The sequence below is a fragment of the Erinaceus europaeus genome, chromosome 13 (assembly GCF_950295315.1).
Source record: "Erinaceus europaeus chromosome 13, mEriEur2.1, whole genome shotgun sequence".
Taxonomy (NCBI): domain Eukaryota; kingdom Metazoa; phylum Chordata; class Mammalia; order Eulipotyphla; family Erinaceidae; genus Erinaceus; species Erinaceus europaeus.
Window position 1 is genome coordinate 79,326,081 of NC_080174.1, and position 17,884 is coordinate 79,343,964.

At 38.4% G+C, this 17,884-nt stretch overlaps 1 protein-coding gene across 2 annotated transcripts in view; it reads right to left on the minus strand.

Annotated features, from left to right (window-relative positions):
• The window catches only part of C13H1orf87 (chromosome 13 C1orf87 homolog), a 95,807-nt gene that overhangs the window by 16,186 nt on the left and 61,737 nt on the right, over positions 1-17,884 (minus strand). For both annotated transcript variants that reach the window (XM_007522723.3, XM_060206306.1), the window contains exons 8-9: positions 13,463-13,560; positions 5,114-5,178 (exon numbers count right to left, since the gene is read on the minus strand). In XM_007522723.3, the coding sequence (XP_007522785.1) occupies positions 5,114-5,178; positions 13,463-13,560 (163 nt within the window). The remainder of the gene's footprint in view (positions 1-5,113; positions 5,179-13,462; positions 13,561-17,884) is intronic.

Below are 17,884 nucleotides of genomic sequence, written 5' to 3' on the forward strand. Positions count from 1 at the left end.
AAAGATAGACACCTGCAGACCTGCTTCAACCGCCTGTGAAGCGACTCCCGTGCAGGTGGGGAGCCGGGGTTCAAACCGGGATCCTTATGCTGATCCTTGTGCTTTGCGCCACCTGCGCTTAACCCGCTGCGCTACAGCCCGACTCCCTAAAAGCTCACCTTTTAAAAGGAGGTGGAGGGGAGTCAGGTGGTAGCGTAGCGGGTTAAACGCACGTGGCACAAAGCACAAGGACCTGCAGAAGGATCCCGGTTTGAGCCCCCGGCTCCCCACCTGCAGGGGAGTCGCTTCACAGGTGGTGAAGCAGGTCTGCAGGTGTCTGTCTCTCCCCCTCTCTGTCTTGATATCAACAACAACAACAATAATAACCACAACAACAATGAAAAACAAGGGCAACAAAAAGGGAAAATAAATAAATAGAAAAAAATAAAAATAAAAGCAGGTGGAGAATGGCAGTGTAGCACAGTAGTGGAGAGTAAAAGACTCTGACTTTGGCTTCTTATTCCTTTCTCCTAGCTATATGACACCGGGCTGCTCTCAAGGCATTAACTTCTTTAAATCACTTTATTTTTATTTTATTATTTATTTGTTTATTTATTTATTTGGATAGAGACAGTCAGAAGTCAAGAGTCAAGGGAGTGACAGAGAGGAAGAGAGACAGAGAGACACCTGCAACACTGCTTCACCACACACAAAGCTTCCCCCTCCCCCCCACAGGTAGGGACAGGGGCTCGAACCCAGGTCCTTGCTCATTGTAATACATGCACTCAACCAGGTACACCACCACCCGGCCCCCAAGGCATTAACTTCTTTAAACTGAGAATAATGCCTTCTTCAGTCTATTGCGAAAGCTAAATGGGTTAGAAAATGTACAGCAGACACATGGACTATAGCAAGTGCTCAATAAATGTTAACTAATAGTATTATCTATGTAAGAATGTTATATAAATGTAGTCACGTGCCAAGGCAACAAGGTTTTTGTGATGTTTTCTTTTTCCTAAACATTGCACTTTGGAACCACTATGAATCTTCTTTCTCAGTGTCTCCTTGGAGAAGGCAATGAGATTCCACGGTCTACTCTGAACCATTTTACCCAGTGTTGGAATAAGTACTCAATGCATGTTTACGGACTGAAACAAATGACCTTGTGCTCTAATTTGGAGCTTGGAAAGTAAAATTGCTGAGGGGGGCGGGAGGTGGTGCACCTGGTTAAGTCCACATAGTCCTGTGCAGAAGGACCCAGGCAAGGACCCAGTCTCCCCACTGCAGCACTTAAGGAGCAATGAAGCAGGTCTGCAGGTGTCTTTCTCTCTCCCATTCTATTTCCCCCTCCCCTCTCAATTTTTTTCTGTCCTATGGAATAAAGTGGAAAAAAAATAGAACGGCTTCAGGGAGTGTTGGATTCATAGTGCCAACTCTGGAGGAAATTAAAAAAAAGAAAGAAAGAAAGCAGAGAAAGAAAAGAAAACCACTGACAATATTCTGCCTCTTTAATTACTTTTTATGTCCTTGGAAGGCAGCTCTGCATTTCTTTATCTTCTTGTACGTAACCCAGACCTTGTATAGAGTAAAACAATAGGGGTAGGGCAGTGGTGCACCTAGTTAAGCGCACACATTACAGTGTGCTAGGAACAGGGTTCAAGCCCCTGGTTCCCGCTTGTGGCGGGGGCAGGGGTGTATTTCAGAGTGAAGCAGGGCTTCCGGTGTCTCTCTTTCTCCTCTCTCCCTGCCCCTTCTTTCAATTTCTCTGTCTTAAAAAAAAGTAAAGCAACCCATGATGCTTAATGAAGGGCACAATAGCAGTCAGCTGTTGTATCACTTTCCATGGAGATCTGATTTAGTCCGTTGAGAATTTACGTTGTCATGGGAACCTATCTTCACCTAGTAATACTAATCCCTCATTATACCCCCTATATAAAAGGAAAAAAAAGTTTATTGTAGGTGAACAATATTCAAATTACTCTAAATTGTTGAGTTTGAGCACTACAGGAATTCAAGGAGTAGAATGTCGCATAAAAACAGGTAGATGTTTATTAGTGTTAGACCTGGGTGCTAATCCTGGGTGCTAATGTCAACTTTTGCATCCTGATTTTGTCATCTGTGAAAGACAGAGCACACCAGCAATTTGCAGAAATGAGGAGTTCAAAAAATATTACCTATAGTCTACTTAATCAAGAGAAGATGCTCAGTAGAAAATATTATTGTTTTATTAATATATGGCATTAAGTAAATAAATTTCTCCAGTGAAGATAATTTACTATTAATTATGGTGTGTTAGGAGGGTTTTTTTTGGGGGGGGCTTGGGGAGGATATTCACAAACATTATTATTTTTGGAATAAAATCTAGAGCCTAAACTATTTCCCAGTTCAGTTTCTCTCTACTGCCTGCACAACTAAAAGTTCTATTCAGAGAGAATAATACTAGTTTCCTTCTCATTCAAGCTTCCCCTTCTCCCTTCCTAATACCTATATGCATATAAAAAGGTAATGGTTTGCACATGTAAAAAATTGTTTGAGAAACCCCAGGCAGAGCTAAGGTTTTTTTTTTTCTCCCTAAGACAGCAGGAAGGATAAATAATAACCATCTGTCTAGTCTGCCAGTTGAAGATCTGTATTGGAGGAAATATGCCAATCTGACTTTTAGAGACTTTCCAGGTGGTGGAAAGAGATTTTACCAAGTGTCCAGTGGTTTCTGAGAGTTGCACAGCCAGTAAGCCTTCCCCACCCCCCCACTAGTGACTTGAAGAGTGGTCTTCGGTGCTCTGTGCATATTAGAGTTACCTGAGAAGCTTTAAAAATCAGCACTGCTTAGGCACCTCATCAGTTAAATTCAGTTAGAAGTTCTAGGGCTTCAAACCCAGCCCAGTACTTCTAAAGAATTCCTTAGGTAATTTTACTCTGAAAGCCAAGGTAGGTAACAACTGATTAAAAAAACAAAAAGCAAATAAAAACAGACAAAAACAAACATCACTGCACCTCATGAATGAAATATTTGTGAGAAGGAAGCTAATATGCCAAGTATCAAGATTTGTTAGACGTTTTCTACATTTTCCCCCTTTTGTTTAGAGAATAACCCTGTGAGATAGAAATTAGGTCTGAGATTTCTCATTCATTCATTCATTCATTCATTCATGGGACATGTATTAAAGTGCTTATTGTAGCCACTGTAATAAAGACGCTTTAACACATGTCCCATGAATGAATGAAAGCAAAATAATGTCAAGCAGTGACAAATAAAACTACAGTTGGGGTTAGAAAGTAGTGGTAGTTGCTACTTTAGATAGAGAATTCATCAAAGTTCTCTCTGAAGAAATACACAAATACAGCCCTGAGTGGAGAAAGGAGAGAAACCCTAGAAATAACTGGAGGAAACTGTATTCCAGGGGAAAAAAAAAAGTTACAGCAAAGACTCAGGCCTAGAGGAAGGGCATTTGGTGCATTCAAGCAATAGCTGCACAGAGAGCTTTGTGGAGTGAAAAAGAGAACTGGGTTTGTTGTTTACAGACTTCAAATACTATACAGGCCATGCCCTTTAACTGCATTAGATTTTTTTGTTTGTTTGTTTTCCTTTTCTTTCATTCCTTTGCTGGTGATTATCTCATTCACTATTTCCTTCTAGAGACAGCACTATAATTTTCTTTGTGGCGAGCACGCCTATCCTATCCTAGCACTGTGGTTTGGCAGAAACACCATCGGTTTCAGCTCCAACCTTGGTCTTTGTGGAGCTGAAGATTATTATGATATCCCAGTTATAGTCTCATTTCAAAGATGGATATCTTTGAAACTTGACCTGAGACTCTAAAGTCAAAGGAAATGCCTGTTATATATTCTTAGCTAGTGATCCTCTCTTCTTGCTGAACCTACTGAGAGAGAGAGAGAAAGAGAGAGAGAGAGAGCTGTGAAGATGTGATGACCACAGCTGCCCTGTGCTTGATAATGTGTGTGGTCTACTGCATGAGCCACCAACGCAACCCTCTCTTTCAGTTTCAACTCGCAGAAGTAATCCCTCAATCCTTGTTGTAATCCGCCCCCCCTTTTTGTTTTCCTTCTGGAAAACTAGCTGCTGTACTGATTTTCCCACAGCCCAGAATCTTAGTGCTTTGAATTTTGATCCAAAGGGTAAGCAATAAACAACTGACAGACGTATTAGTGAACTAACAACAGCAGATTAATATAATGTGTATTTTTCAGCTATCATATTCAAGCTTGCTAATTCCTAAATATCGTTCCCAAATCATCTATAAAGGATCACTTATATTTCACTTAATGATGTATCTTGGAAATCTTCCTGCGTGTGGTCATGTTATTTAATGGCTGTATAGTTTTTGTTGGTGGGAGAAACCTCAAGTAAATGGTTCACGAAGGATCTTCTCACTATTTTCACTTTGTCAACAGCTGTAAAAGCTGTTTACTACACAGATATCTTTGATTACTTTTGTGTGTGAAGCATCAGTAAGTTAAGCACCTAATTGCATTATTCCTAGATATAAGGAACTGTGAAATAGGAATTTTAATACATAATACCTATTTCTTTTTTGTATTTTAAAGATTTACATATTTGATCATTTTATTGGGTGATTAATGGCTTATGAAACAGGAAAACATAATGTTTATTTCTTGTGTAGATGTGCTGCATTAATTTCAAAGGACTGCCACGAGAGAATGTACCATGATACAATTAAACTTGGAGAATTAATGCCTTTTATGATTCAGCTAACCTAGCAGAATAGTCATTAAGACAAATCTCATTTCTATTTTTTTCCACCACTATTGAACCATTTTAATCTCTTTTTAAAAATAATCTTTAAAATTTAATTTATTTATTATTGCTCAGAAACAGAGAGAAATTAGAGGGGAAGGGAAGATAGAGAGGTAGATAAACAGACACCTACAGCTCTGTTCCACTCATGAAGCTTTCTCCCTGCAGGTGGGGACCAAAGGCTTGAACCTAGGTCCTTATGCACTATAGTGTGTGCACTTAACAAGGTACACCACCACCTTGTTCATGAGCAATGGGTTGGAACCAAGTTAGCAAGTCACTGCAGCTAAAACATGCAGCAGGAGAAACAATTGTAGGATGTGGCATTTACTCAGGTAACAGAGCAACTGAACTCACCCATAGTCAAATCAGCTGACAAGTCAGAGGAAGCTCTGCTCAGGAATTCCACAAAACTCTGCCATCTGTGTAAGAAAAGGAAACATAATATTGGTGAACCGCATCACTCTAGATGAATACACTGTAGGCCTAAACATTTCTTTTGATAGTAATATTTTTAATGCATTATTCAGGGCATGACATGCAAAAGAGAAACCAACTTTGGTGCATTACTGAAATGACACCAAAAGATAATGGGGAATTGGATATCTACAAAATTGTCACAGAGGCTGGAGGGATGGAAGGTTTTGTCTGCTGCTAGGCTCCTGGGTCAACAGATTTCCTCTGGAGAGGAGGGAACTTTAGGAGATTCTTACTGATGTTTCAGTTGCCCTAACCTTGAATGACTAGGCAAAGCAAAAAGCACTTTGGCCAGTGGGAAAACAGGGTTTAGGGTCACTAAACCCTGCGGGAAGTTTAGTAAAGATACAGAATGTTCCACTTTCCCTCTCTAAGCCTTCTTCCTTTCAAGTCTCATATAAGTGCACCTCACTGACAGAAAGTAAATAAACTCCAGGAATGTGGTGCTAAGGGACACTGGGAAATCTCCTTCTCCACCTCCTTCTTTCTTCTTCGATTTTATTTATTTATTAATGAGAAAGATAGGGGGCCGGGTGGTGGCGTGCCTGGCTAAGTGCACTGTTACAGTGCCTAAGGACCTTGGTTCGATGCTCCGGTCCCCACCTGCAGGGGGGAAAACTTCATGAGTGGTGAAGCAGGACTACAGGTGTCTCTCTACCCTCTTCATTTCTGACTATCTCTATCCAATAAATGAATAAAGATAATTAAAAAAAAGAAAGAAAGATAGGAGGAAATAACCAGACTTCACTGTGGTACATGTGCTGCCAGGGATTGAACTCAGGACCTCATGCTTGAAAGTCCAATGCTTTATCCACTTGCAGCAGCTCCCAGACCACTGGGAAGTCTTCTTATTAGCCTTCCCAAGTACAGGAAGTGTTATGATACAGGAGAGATAAATAGGGATATTTATTTGCAAATACACAACATTTAGTGAAGCCCACAAGCAGAATTACATGGAATAACAGGACGTACGCATATGAATAAAGCTTACAAATACTTCCAAGAAACTTGGTAATGAAAGTCACATATTTTTGTTCATCCTCTACTTACATATACATATTTTTCTTTTTTATATTTATTTTCCCTTTTGTTACCTTTGTTTTTTATAGTTGTTGTAGTTATTATTGTTGCTGTTGCTGTTGTCCTTGTTAGATATAAATATTTTTCTATAGAATAATGAACTATAACCTATGTCCTTCCCTAGTCAATGTTGTATAATTACTCTTAATTTATCTAGTATATTCCTCATCCATCTCTGTCTTCCTCTCCCTCTCTCATTCACCTTCTTAGTACTCATATCTCTTATTAATGTTTGTTTCTACTACTTCCTGAAGTACTTGTCCAATTCACATGGATTTTATATTCTATAGAAATCACCAATGGACTTTTTTTAATGTTTTCTCATTTCTAGAGTAAATCATTTTCCAAAGTTAAATGCAATTTGAAGTTCTTTGGATTATCAGTTCAAGTTCAGATTTTTTTTCCTTGATGAAGCTTCGCATATTGGAGTTTCTATTTATTCAGCATCAGGTGAATCCATTTTTATCACAGCCCGGCAGGCAAGATGTACATTATAGATTCCCTAGGCCCTACCCACAGTTCATTTGATCCTGTCATCAGATTGGAATATGACCCACTACAATGGTCTCTTCATTATCTTACTTTTTTTTTTTAATTTGGAGGATTAATGGTTTATAGGAAATACAGCTTTTGATAATGAGTCAAATTTCTCAGCGTTCTGCACAACACCCTCATCCCCCAGCCTAGGTCCCCCCCACCATCACATTCAGGACCTGAAGCCTCCCCACCACCGCCCACCCCACCTCCAGAATCCTTTACTTTTTAAATGGCTCTGTCTCCAAATACTGGTGCATTCTGAAGGACTGGGTGGTTAGAATGTCAACATATGGATGCTAGAGGGATTCATCATTGAAACAAAGATATATATATATATATATATATATATATATATATATGCAAAAATTCTGGCTTTTGGGTCAATATACTCATGGTAACTGAGTCTCAATTTATTCATCTGTTAAATGGGTATTAAACATAGCTCCTAAATAGGTATTAAATGTAGTTCCTAAATGGATATTAAACGTAAAATGAGCTCAACTACATGGAACGGGAGCTTTCATGCCTTAGGACTTTTAAGGTAAACTTACCTTAATTCTTAAAACTTTTTCTTTGTTGAGTGAACAAGTTATTTTACTATTCTTGTGAATATATTTTTTGACAGAGAGAGAGAGAGAAACCTGAGCTCTACCATTTTTTTGCAGTGCTGGTGATGCTCTGCTGGGTGTTATTTTGGTTATGTAACTAACTCAGAGTTTGGGCTGCTCACTCACTGGTTCTATCTCCTTTGCTTTTTACCTTCTTACTCATGTAGCCTAGGTTTATCATTCTTGTCTTCCAGTTAACTGTGAGCAGCACAGAATTTTCTTTCTTTATTTTTAAAAGCTTTAAAAATATTTTATTTATTCATTCATTATTGGATAGGGACAGAGAGAAAATTGAGAGGGGAGAGGGAGATAGAAAGGGAGAGAGACAGAGAGACACCTGCAGCTCTGTTTCACTACTTGTGAAGCTTTCCCCCTGCAGATGGAGACCAGGGGTTTGAACCCAGATCCTTGCACACATGTGATTAACTTGGTGTGCCACCACCTGGCCCCACCTTTTTTTGATACCTATGCAATAACCTCATTATCAGTTAAAAAAAAAGGTTCTTTTACACTTGAAAGATGACCAAGATAATGTTCAGAGAAGTTATTGGTGCAAGCTTCCAAAGTCAATGGATTTGAAAGTCAGGGTGTCCCTCTGTGTTCATGTGACTCGGGACCTTAAGTTCCTTGTCCATAGGGATGAAGTCTGAGGAGAGTCAGGGAATGTGCTATACCAGAAGTCACTTCCAAATCCTAGGTTTCTTGGGATCACACCTGTTCCTGGAACATAGACACCACCCCCTCCATTTTGTATATGTGCTCCACATTTGTAGTTTCTGAAGGAGAGGACAGAAGACAGGGCATTCCTCAATTTCAGAGCTGTGTTCAACACCAAGTACAGGAGGGGAGCTGACCTACAACTTGGGCAGTTTTCTTAAACTCCCTGCACCAATCTACTATAAACATCCGGGATCCATAGAAGTTGTAGGACAGTTGGTATAGTTTATTGACAGTGAAAACTCTGAGGATCGAAACATGCATTTGACTTAGTCTTACTGGTGAATTCATTTGTAGTTATGAAACAGTAGACCATCATCTGGAGCATAGTAAGGGCTATAAAAGCATCGATTATTAGTAGTAATAACTTTATTAGCATTCTCACTCCATGAGAATTGTGGGATTCTGGAAAAAGAAGTCTGAGCTTAATGAACTCCTTAAAAGCTAGGTTTGGTGTGTAAAAACCAACCAATGGGCCGATCCATACCACATCTTCACTGCTCGCCACGAACAATTTTCCTATTTCCATTAAAATGTAATTGCTGAATCAGACACCTCCTGCTTCATTTATCTCCTAAAATCCTCTGGTTCTTCCTGGGATTATCAAGCCAGTCCTTTCCAACCTAATTGCACTATCAATAATGGGCCAGATGTGTATGATAAGTCCTCCTTGTGCCTGCGTCAATTGCTCGATTCTACTTATGAAGCACCCATAGCAGCTTCAGCATTCATCCCTCCCCCCCAATACAATTTGGCTCGTTGTCCCTGTATTTTAAGCTGGGTTTGAAGCATTGAATTTTGCCAATATAATTTCAGAGCATTAGTTTGCCTCCTGTTCTCTCCCTGCCCTCCTTAATCGCCATTTATTGCAAAGTCACACAGAAACATTAAATGCTAATTCTGACTTACATGTTCCTGGCCAAGAACAGGGATAATAATTTCCGTCTAACACAACCTGAACTCATTTTACATAAGGGTGTTTCAGAGAAGAGATTTGAAATTGCAATCAAGTCTTTCTCAAAATCGCCTAACCCTGGCAGTCAGTCATTCACTAATGTCTCTCTCGGCTAATTGGTAGGCAAATGGCAACAAACCAAATCTCAATGTTAAAAGCAACAACAACCACAACAATGAAAAACAACAACTTCACTACAGCAATCTCAAAATTGCTTCTCTCTTCGGCTCTTGCAATGTGGCAGTTTAAGAAGGGAACACAACTCATTTGATTTGGTTAGATGGGGCTAATCCCACATCACCATAATCCCTCCTGATGTTTTATTGATTCTGAAGGACATTTAATCAGGAAGCAGCTCAACACTAGAATCTTGCTAATTTGAAAGCAGCCACATTCCAAATGGGTTCCCAATTGAACAGCAGATTAATGGACAATATGTACTAAAATAATGATTTGGACATTCAGCTCCTAAAATGTGTGTCCAAATTGCATCTTGAATCTCTTAAGGATATAGGTTTGCACACAAAGCCTTTAACGGAAAGGATTTAATTCAGTAGAGGAAGCTTTAGCCAATGACAGACTGTTTAGGGATGAGACAGGTTTAAACACTTAGAAATGCAATTCTCCATTGATTTTCATGGTTTTTGTGTCCTTGAAAATTCAAAGGACAGGTGAATAAAGAAATTGGCATCCTTCTCGGGTTTGAACAGAGAACAGTGAAAAGCTGATAATTGCTTTTTTTGAACTCCTTTTTCAGCTTATTGTTATTATATTATTGTTATTATATAATAACATGCAATGCAGTATGTGGTATATTATGCAACATAATCACATATATATGACGTAATACATATTATATAATGTGTATATTACATAATATATGTTACTTAAACATTTGTCAAATAAATGAATAAAAGAGTTCTTGAAATATTAATTACGTACTTACCACATGCCAAGAACCGGATTATGAAGTGCTGGGGATAAAATGTGAGGGAAACAGTAATGCCACTACTGCCAGCATCTAGATAATAAGCTAACAAATCACACAAATAAATGTATCATTGTAGATAGTGCTGGGGAACAAATGACTAAATTCCAAGAGTGTTGAGCACAAGGAAGCTGATTTATATGAGTTAGAAAACACCTTTTTCAATTTGACCCTGAGCTAGCGAATAGACGGAAACCAGGCCATTTTATTCCCAGAGAGTTCTTTGGAAATCAATCCCTTCCCTGATTCAGTACAATTTCATAAGTATTTATTGAATAACTATGTGCCAGAGTTGTCCTAAATAATAGGGATATATCAAAGAATAAGACAAAGATACTGCCTGTACCAATCATCTATAGTCTATCAGGGAGTGATGGGTAATGACAATTCTTCTTCTAGTGTTTGCCCTTCTTCCATAGTCAGTCAACAGCGTCAGGTTGAGCTGCTTGTTGCTGGCTTTGAAAGTGACTGGGATCCATGTGGATTCAGTCAGCTAGGAAGGATCGTCAGTTTCCCCAATGAATGGGCACTCACGGGATGCACCACGGGAAGGTCGATCCACATCAGATATTACTGAATACAATAAAATCGATAGATCTATTGAAGAAAGTAATGCAGCTTAAAGGGAAGAAAGGGTTGGGTAAGATAGCAATTTTTACACAGGGTGGCAAATTTCGGTCTCTTTGATAAGGTGGCACCTTTAAGGTAAGTAGTAAACCTTTACGGAGATAAAGATGTTAGTATGAACTGAAGGAAAAAGTATTCTAGGTAAAGGAAACATTAAGCACATAGGACACTAGGTGAATGTGTACTTGAGTATTTGAGGAAGACAAGAAGCATGGTGTAACTGCAACAGAATGATGAGGAAATTGATTATGTAGAACTATTAAACTTTTTTTTTTATCTTTTCCCCTGTACAGAAGATGCTCTTTCAGTGTCATGAGTAGAATAATGACATGGCCTGGTTTAGGTTTTTTTTTAAGTTTTTAAAATTTTTTAATTATCTTCATTTTATTGTTTATTGGATAGAGACAGCCAGAAATTGAGAGGAGGAGGGGAGATAGAAAGGGAGAGAGTTCGAACCCCGGCTCCCCACCTGCAGGGGAGTCACTTCACAGGCGGTGAAGCAGGTCTGCAGGTGTCTATCTTTCTCTCCCCCTCTGTCTTCCCCTCCTCTCTCCGTTTCTCTCTGTCCCATCCAACAACGACGACAACAACAATAATAACTACAACAATAAAACAACAAGGGCAACAAAAGGGAATAAATAAATAAAATAAAATATTTAAAAAAAAAAAAAAAAAAGAAAGGGAGAGAGACAGACACCTGCAGACCTGCTTCACCACTCGCAAAGCTTTCCCCCTGCAGGTGGGGACTGCGAGTTTGAACACGGGTCCTTGTGCACTGTAACATGTGCACTCAACTAGGTGCACCCCCACCTGGCCTCAGGTTTAGGTTTTAATAGATCATGGTAGTTACTGTATTCAGGATAAACTAGGGACAAAGGAGAAGCGGGGTTTAATTAGAAGGTTATTAGATTAACTCAGAGATGAAAATTTTCTATATTCCTCATTATTTCCATTCTTTCCTCCACATTCTCGGTCATATGAAATCTATTTATAATTATACTGTTACTGTTCTCTACTGCTGCTGTAACTTATTCTAGCTATAAACTTAAATGATTAATTCTGACAATAGAATAATACACTTTTCTGATTTTTTTATGCCTGATTATTCTTGTGTAAATGCTAAAGGTTGTGGATTTTATGTCTTCTATTGTTTGAGATTTTACTTAGTATTGCAGGATGTATGTGTGTGTGTGTGTGTGTGAGAGAGAGACACACACACACACACACACACAGAGAAATTCTTTAGACTTTTAGACGTAGTTAAGTAACTTAAAAACAGATCATTTCCAACCTTTATCTGGGTTGTTAAGATTTATTTAGATTGGGTTCAAGTCCAAACTCCCTTGGAAAGTACATTGCTTTGCTATGCACATGGTCAAGTCTGGCCCCTGTAACACTGGAAAAAGCTGTGGTGAGTGGTTTTCTTTCCCTCACTTCTGCCTTTTTGTCTCTGTCTATGTATCTGAAAAAGTTACCTTGGAGTGTTGAAGTCTAGGTGATAACAACTACACCAATGCTTAGTTAGTTTGCCTAGGTTCATTTAGTCTCACGATAGTACCTTGCTCAAGACTCTACACCATAACTATGTTTCTCTCTGACTGGTGGAAATACAATGTGTAAGACTTGCATATTTTTCAACTTATTTGGCATTTCTTTCTTCCAGTCCTTCAATGATCTTCTTATTTTGATAAATTAGCTTGTACTCAAATGAAGCCTTGAGTGGAACTCTAAAAACCTTCAGAGATTAGCATTATGGGAAATGTTCCTCAGCTTCTTTTTGTACTGTTTCAGCTTTTTTCATCACCGTGTACTCCACTTTCTACCTCTTCAACTCTAAGATAGTCGCTCTGTCAGATTCTATTTTCTTGTGCAGTCTACACAGATTACCTGACATATATATGTATATTTTTTTCTTTATTGGAGTATTAATGGCTTACAGTCAACAGTAAAATACAATAGTTTGTACATACAGAACATTTCCCTGTTTTCCACATAACAATACAGCCCCCACTAGGTCATCTTCTGCCTTCAAGATCCATGACTTGGACCCTTCCCCCACCCCAGTCTTTTACTTTGGTACAGTACACCAACTCTAGTCCAAGTTCTGCTTAGTGTTTCTTTTTCTTCTTCTTCTTCTTCTTCTTCTTCTTCTTCTTCTTCTTCTTCTTCTTCTTCTTCTTCTTCTTCTTCTTCTTCTCCTTCTCCTTCTCCTTCTCCTTCTCCTTCTCCTTCTCCTTCTTCTTCTTCTTTCTTCTCCTTCTCCTCCTCCTCCTCCTTCTTCTTTTTAAAAAATTTCTTTATTGGGGAATTAATGTTTTACATTCGAGACTAAATACAATAGTTTGTACATGCATAACATTTCTCAGTTTTCCACATAACAATACAACCCCCACTAGGTCCTCTGTCAGATTTTTTTTTCTCTTAGGAGTCACTGTTTTGTCTTAGGAGTCACTGTTTTGTACTACCTTCAATACATGAAGGCCACAGTTCTGTATAGTTTATCCTATTATTTAAGGTGAAATAGTAAATCAGATTTTTGACCAGCAAAGTTTTTTTGCTTTACCTTATTTTGACTAACATCCTTTGGTTTTAATATAAGAGAGCATTAGTTTTCTGTCTTCAAGAAATTGATTACTTTACATAGAAATTTTCTACCCTATAGATAAAATTCTGTGTTTGATATCCTAGTAGATTATATGAATAAAACATCAACTTACTTTATTTCATCTTGGTAACCCAATTCTTGGTGGTTAAGCAGTGTTTCTAGGAGGCTCAAAGTCAGATATAATCCATGCTTCCCACATATTGCCCTGACCTGAAAATAAGAAAGGATTTGAAGTTTTACTACAACAAAATTAAGTTTTGCATTTCTGTCCCATAATTAGAACCTATATGGTACGGATAACTTATTAATACCCAGCAGTAACTCTACCATTAGAATATTAACCAGGATATTGCTTTTTAGTTGAACTCTCACCAGTAGTGGTGTTTTATTTGACTGACAATGCTATAGTTTACTACTTAGAAGTCGTTGAGTTTTGAAATGCCAATCTTAACATTTTTGCTAGTCATAGCCTGGGTGATTAAGGGAAGTAGGCACTTGGGGGAACCAAGTGAAAGACTGACTAAACAGTAGTAGCTAGAAACTAGACTTCTTGTATTTATTGTTACTGTGTGTGTGTGTGTGTGTGTGTGTCTGTGTGTGTGTGTGAGAGAGAGAGAGAGCAGAGTACAGTTCCAGTATTGACTTCCTATTTTTTGTCTTTCTTCTTTTCATGTGGTGATTCACATGTGCAAAGTCTCTGTTCTACTACTGAATCACTTTCTTAGCCAAATCTAAACTTCTGATGGCGACCATAATGTAACATTTACATCTGTTGAATTCTAATACTATACATGAATCGTATATAATGTTAAAAACAAATGTTACTTTAATAATAAATTTAAAAATCCAATTGGATTGGGGAGAATATCAAGCTGAAGAAGAGCACGTACAAATAAATGGGTAAGAAAGTATGGAGTCTGGCCATAGCGCAGCGGGTTAAGCGCAGGTGGCTCGAAGTGCAAGGACCTGCATAAGGATCCTGGTTCGAGCCCCTGGCTCCCCACCTACAGATCTGCAGGTGTCTGTCTTTCTCTCCCTCTCTTTGTCTTCCCCTCCTCTCTCAGTTTCTCTCTGTCCTCTCCAACAACAACCACATCAGTAACAACCATAATAACTACAACAATAAAAAACAACAAGGGCAACAAACAGGAATATATATATATGAAAGAACGTAGTGCAGAGGGCGGTAGGTAGCACACAGTGCAAAGAGCAAGGACTGGCATAAGGATCCAGTTCCAGACCCCAGCTCCCCACATGCAGCGGGGGCAGGGGATAGGTGTCGCGTCACAGGCAGTAAAGCAGGTCTGAGGTGTGTCTATCTTCCTCTCCCCCTCATTTTCTTCCCCTCCTCTCTAAATTTCTCTCTGTCCTATCCAACAACAACAACAGCACGGACAACAAAAATGCAAAAAAATGGCTCAGGAGCAGTAGATTGCTAGTGCAGGCACTGAGCCCCAGCGATAACTCCAGGGGCAAAAAAAAAAAAAAAAAAAAGACATGGTGCTTTTTAGAAATTGGGTGTAGTTCAGCACCATCTAGTTTGCTATACAGTTTTGTAATCTCTCCAGTATGGGGAGATACTTATTAACTAAAGCTTTTCTATTGAAGGCTAAGACTGTGTTTCATTCATTTCCCAACTGCTGTTACCTAGGAAGGGTTGGAAAATAAATAATTGATAATAATTGCTGCAAAAATTAATATATGGGTGAGTGAGGGAATGAATGATTTGGAGACCATGCTGAGTGAAGTGAATACAGGTAGAGATTGACAAATATTAAATGTAGAGAGATAGAGATTAGGCACATATTTTCATTTTACTCCGTAAGTAAGATTCGAATTATCTTCATGATTAGAACATATGGATGTATTTTGAAATAGTCTAAAAACTGTTCATTTACTCCTGGCAGCATTGTACTTTCACTTTAGGCTAAAATGAACAGCAGATTAGGAATGATACATCAGGGTTCCTAGAAGCAGACTGATTGATTGATTGCTGCGGAAAATGACTGCTGACAGTTGTAAAGGAGCAACAGAAACATCGACTAGAAAATCCTAGCAATTTAGCCTTATTCAAGTTTATTACTGAAAAACTTTAAAGCATGAATATTCATAAAGATTAATATTGCTCAACAAGAAAAAGTGATTCTGTGTAGTTTCTTCATTTAATAAAGAACTCTTCTTGTCAAATATAAATAAAATATGTTAGTTATTTAAAAAAAAACATATGATGGGCCAGAGAGAAAGCTTACTAGTATAGAGATAGCCTTTCTCTCTTTCATCCTTTCTTTCTTTCGTTCTTTCTTTCTTCCTTTCTTTCTTCTCTTTCATTAGTGATTTAATAATGATTGACAGGATTGTTGGATAAAAGGGGTACAGTTCCGTACAATTCCCACCACCAGTGTTCAGAATCTCATCCCCTCCATTGGAAGGGTTCCTATTCTTTATCCCTCCTGGAGTATCGACTGAAGATTTTTTATGGGATGTGGAAGGTGGGGAGTTCTAGCTTCCGTAATTGCTTCACTGCTGGATTTGGGTATTGACAGGTCCATCCACACTCCTAGCCTGTTTCTATTTTTTCCCTAGTGGGGTGTGGCTCTGGTGAGGTGGGGTTCCAAGATACACTGATGAGTTGTCTACCCAGGGAAGTCAGGTTGGCTTCATGGTAACAAGAGAAAGCCTCTGTTTTGCCAGGATGTAGGTTCAAGCACCACATGAGTAGCTCTATGGCAGTGGAGAAAGTGTCAGTGCTATGGTAACTCCTCCTCTGTCTCTCTATCTATCTGGATGAGAAATGGGACCCTGAAAGGGGAAATCATGCACGTGTGATGATCTTGTTCCAACAAAAAAAGAAAAACAAAGTGAAATAAATATTAGTTTCCACAAAATTATTCATCAAAGAGTGGGACACAGATGCTCTCTCAAATTCCCATTCTTCTCATTTAGGGACCCATTAATATTTGTCTCATTATTCAATTTAATATTTACCAAGTCACTTATAAGCTTCCTGGCTTCAAATAGAAATTTTTAAATTTATTTTATGAGAGAGAGGAAGCAAAGAATATCTGTGGCATGAACTCTGCTGAGCATTGAACCTAGACCCTCACACAATATGCTCCACTACCTAGTAGGACCAGTGTACTCTATGAGCTAATGTATTCTAACAGCTACTCTTATCTCAAGCTTAAGGAATATTATTTGATTTTATTTATTATCAGAAAAATCATGGTATATTTTTTCTATGCAAAAAAGCATCATGATTTTTCCAAGAACTCAATAGTCTCTTTGATCCCATGACATGCTGATTATGTCAACATTCTATTAATCTCTCCTCTTGCCTTTCTTGGTCGTGCCTGATCTCTCTCTCGGTAAGTTTCAGTAATTGTTGACTTTCTCGTGTGTATGCCTGCTCCTAACAATGAATACTTTCCTCAACTTTCCCTTCTCACTTTGTATTATGACCTTGACTTATCCTAGCTACATACTTCAAGTCCATATTAAAGAACATCAAACCATTGTTTCATTTTAATCTTTCAACCCTTTAAAACATATTCAGAGCTAAATCCAGCATTCTTTCCTATACTCCCCCAAACTACTCCTTTTCTGTTTTCCTTTATAGAGAAAGGTATCACTATTCATCAATTTGACAGAATCTTGGGAATCATTTTTTAAAAATTATTTGTTTTTTTCTTTTTTTAAATTTATTTATTTATTCCCTTTTGTTCACTTGTTTTTTTATTGTTGTAGTTATTATTTTTGTTGTTATTGATGACATTGTTGTTAGATAGGACAGAGAGGAGGGGAAGACAGAGATGGGGAGAGAAAAATAACTGTAGGCCTGCTTCACTACTTCTGAAGAGGGGAGTCATTTTTTATTCCTCTTAGTTAACATTAAATTAGTCATCAAAACTTACAATTCAACATCCTTAATCTCTTCATCTCTCATGTCACTGTCTTAAAATCTTTATGGTTTCTTGCATTATAATACTGTATTGCAGGGAACGTTTGCCTCTAATTCTCTGTATTATGGTTGAACATTTTTAAAGTTTCATTTTTTAAATTATAATTAGTCTAATGTCCTTTGATGATTTTTCTGAGTATTCATGATTAAATTCACATTCATTCTCAAGATCCTTTATGGGAGCAGGGCAGTGGTGAACCCAGTTAAACACACATTGTACTAAGTGCAAGGACCCACACAAGAATACAGTTTTGAGCTTCCCCACACACACCTGCCGGGGGGTTCTTCACAAGCAACGAAGCAGGTCTGTAGGTGTCTGTCACTCTCTCTCCCTCTCTCCTCTCTCAGTTTTTCTCTGTGCTATCCAATAAAATGGAAAACCTGGCCTCTGGGAGTGGTGGATTAGTAGCATTTATTTATTTACTTTTTATTTATAAAAAGGAAACATTGGCAAAACCATAGGATAAGAGGGGTACAACTCTACACAATTCCCACCGCCAGTACTCTGTATCCCATCCCCTCCCCTGATAACTTTCCTATTCTTCATCTCTCTGGGAGCATGGACCCAAGGTCATT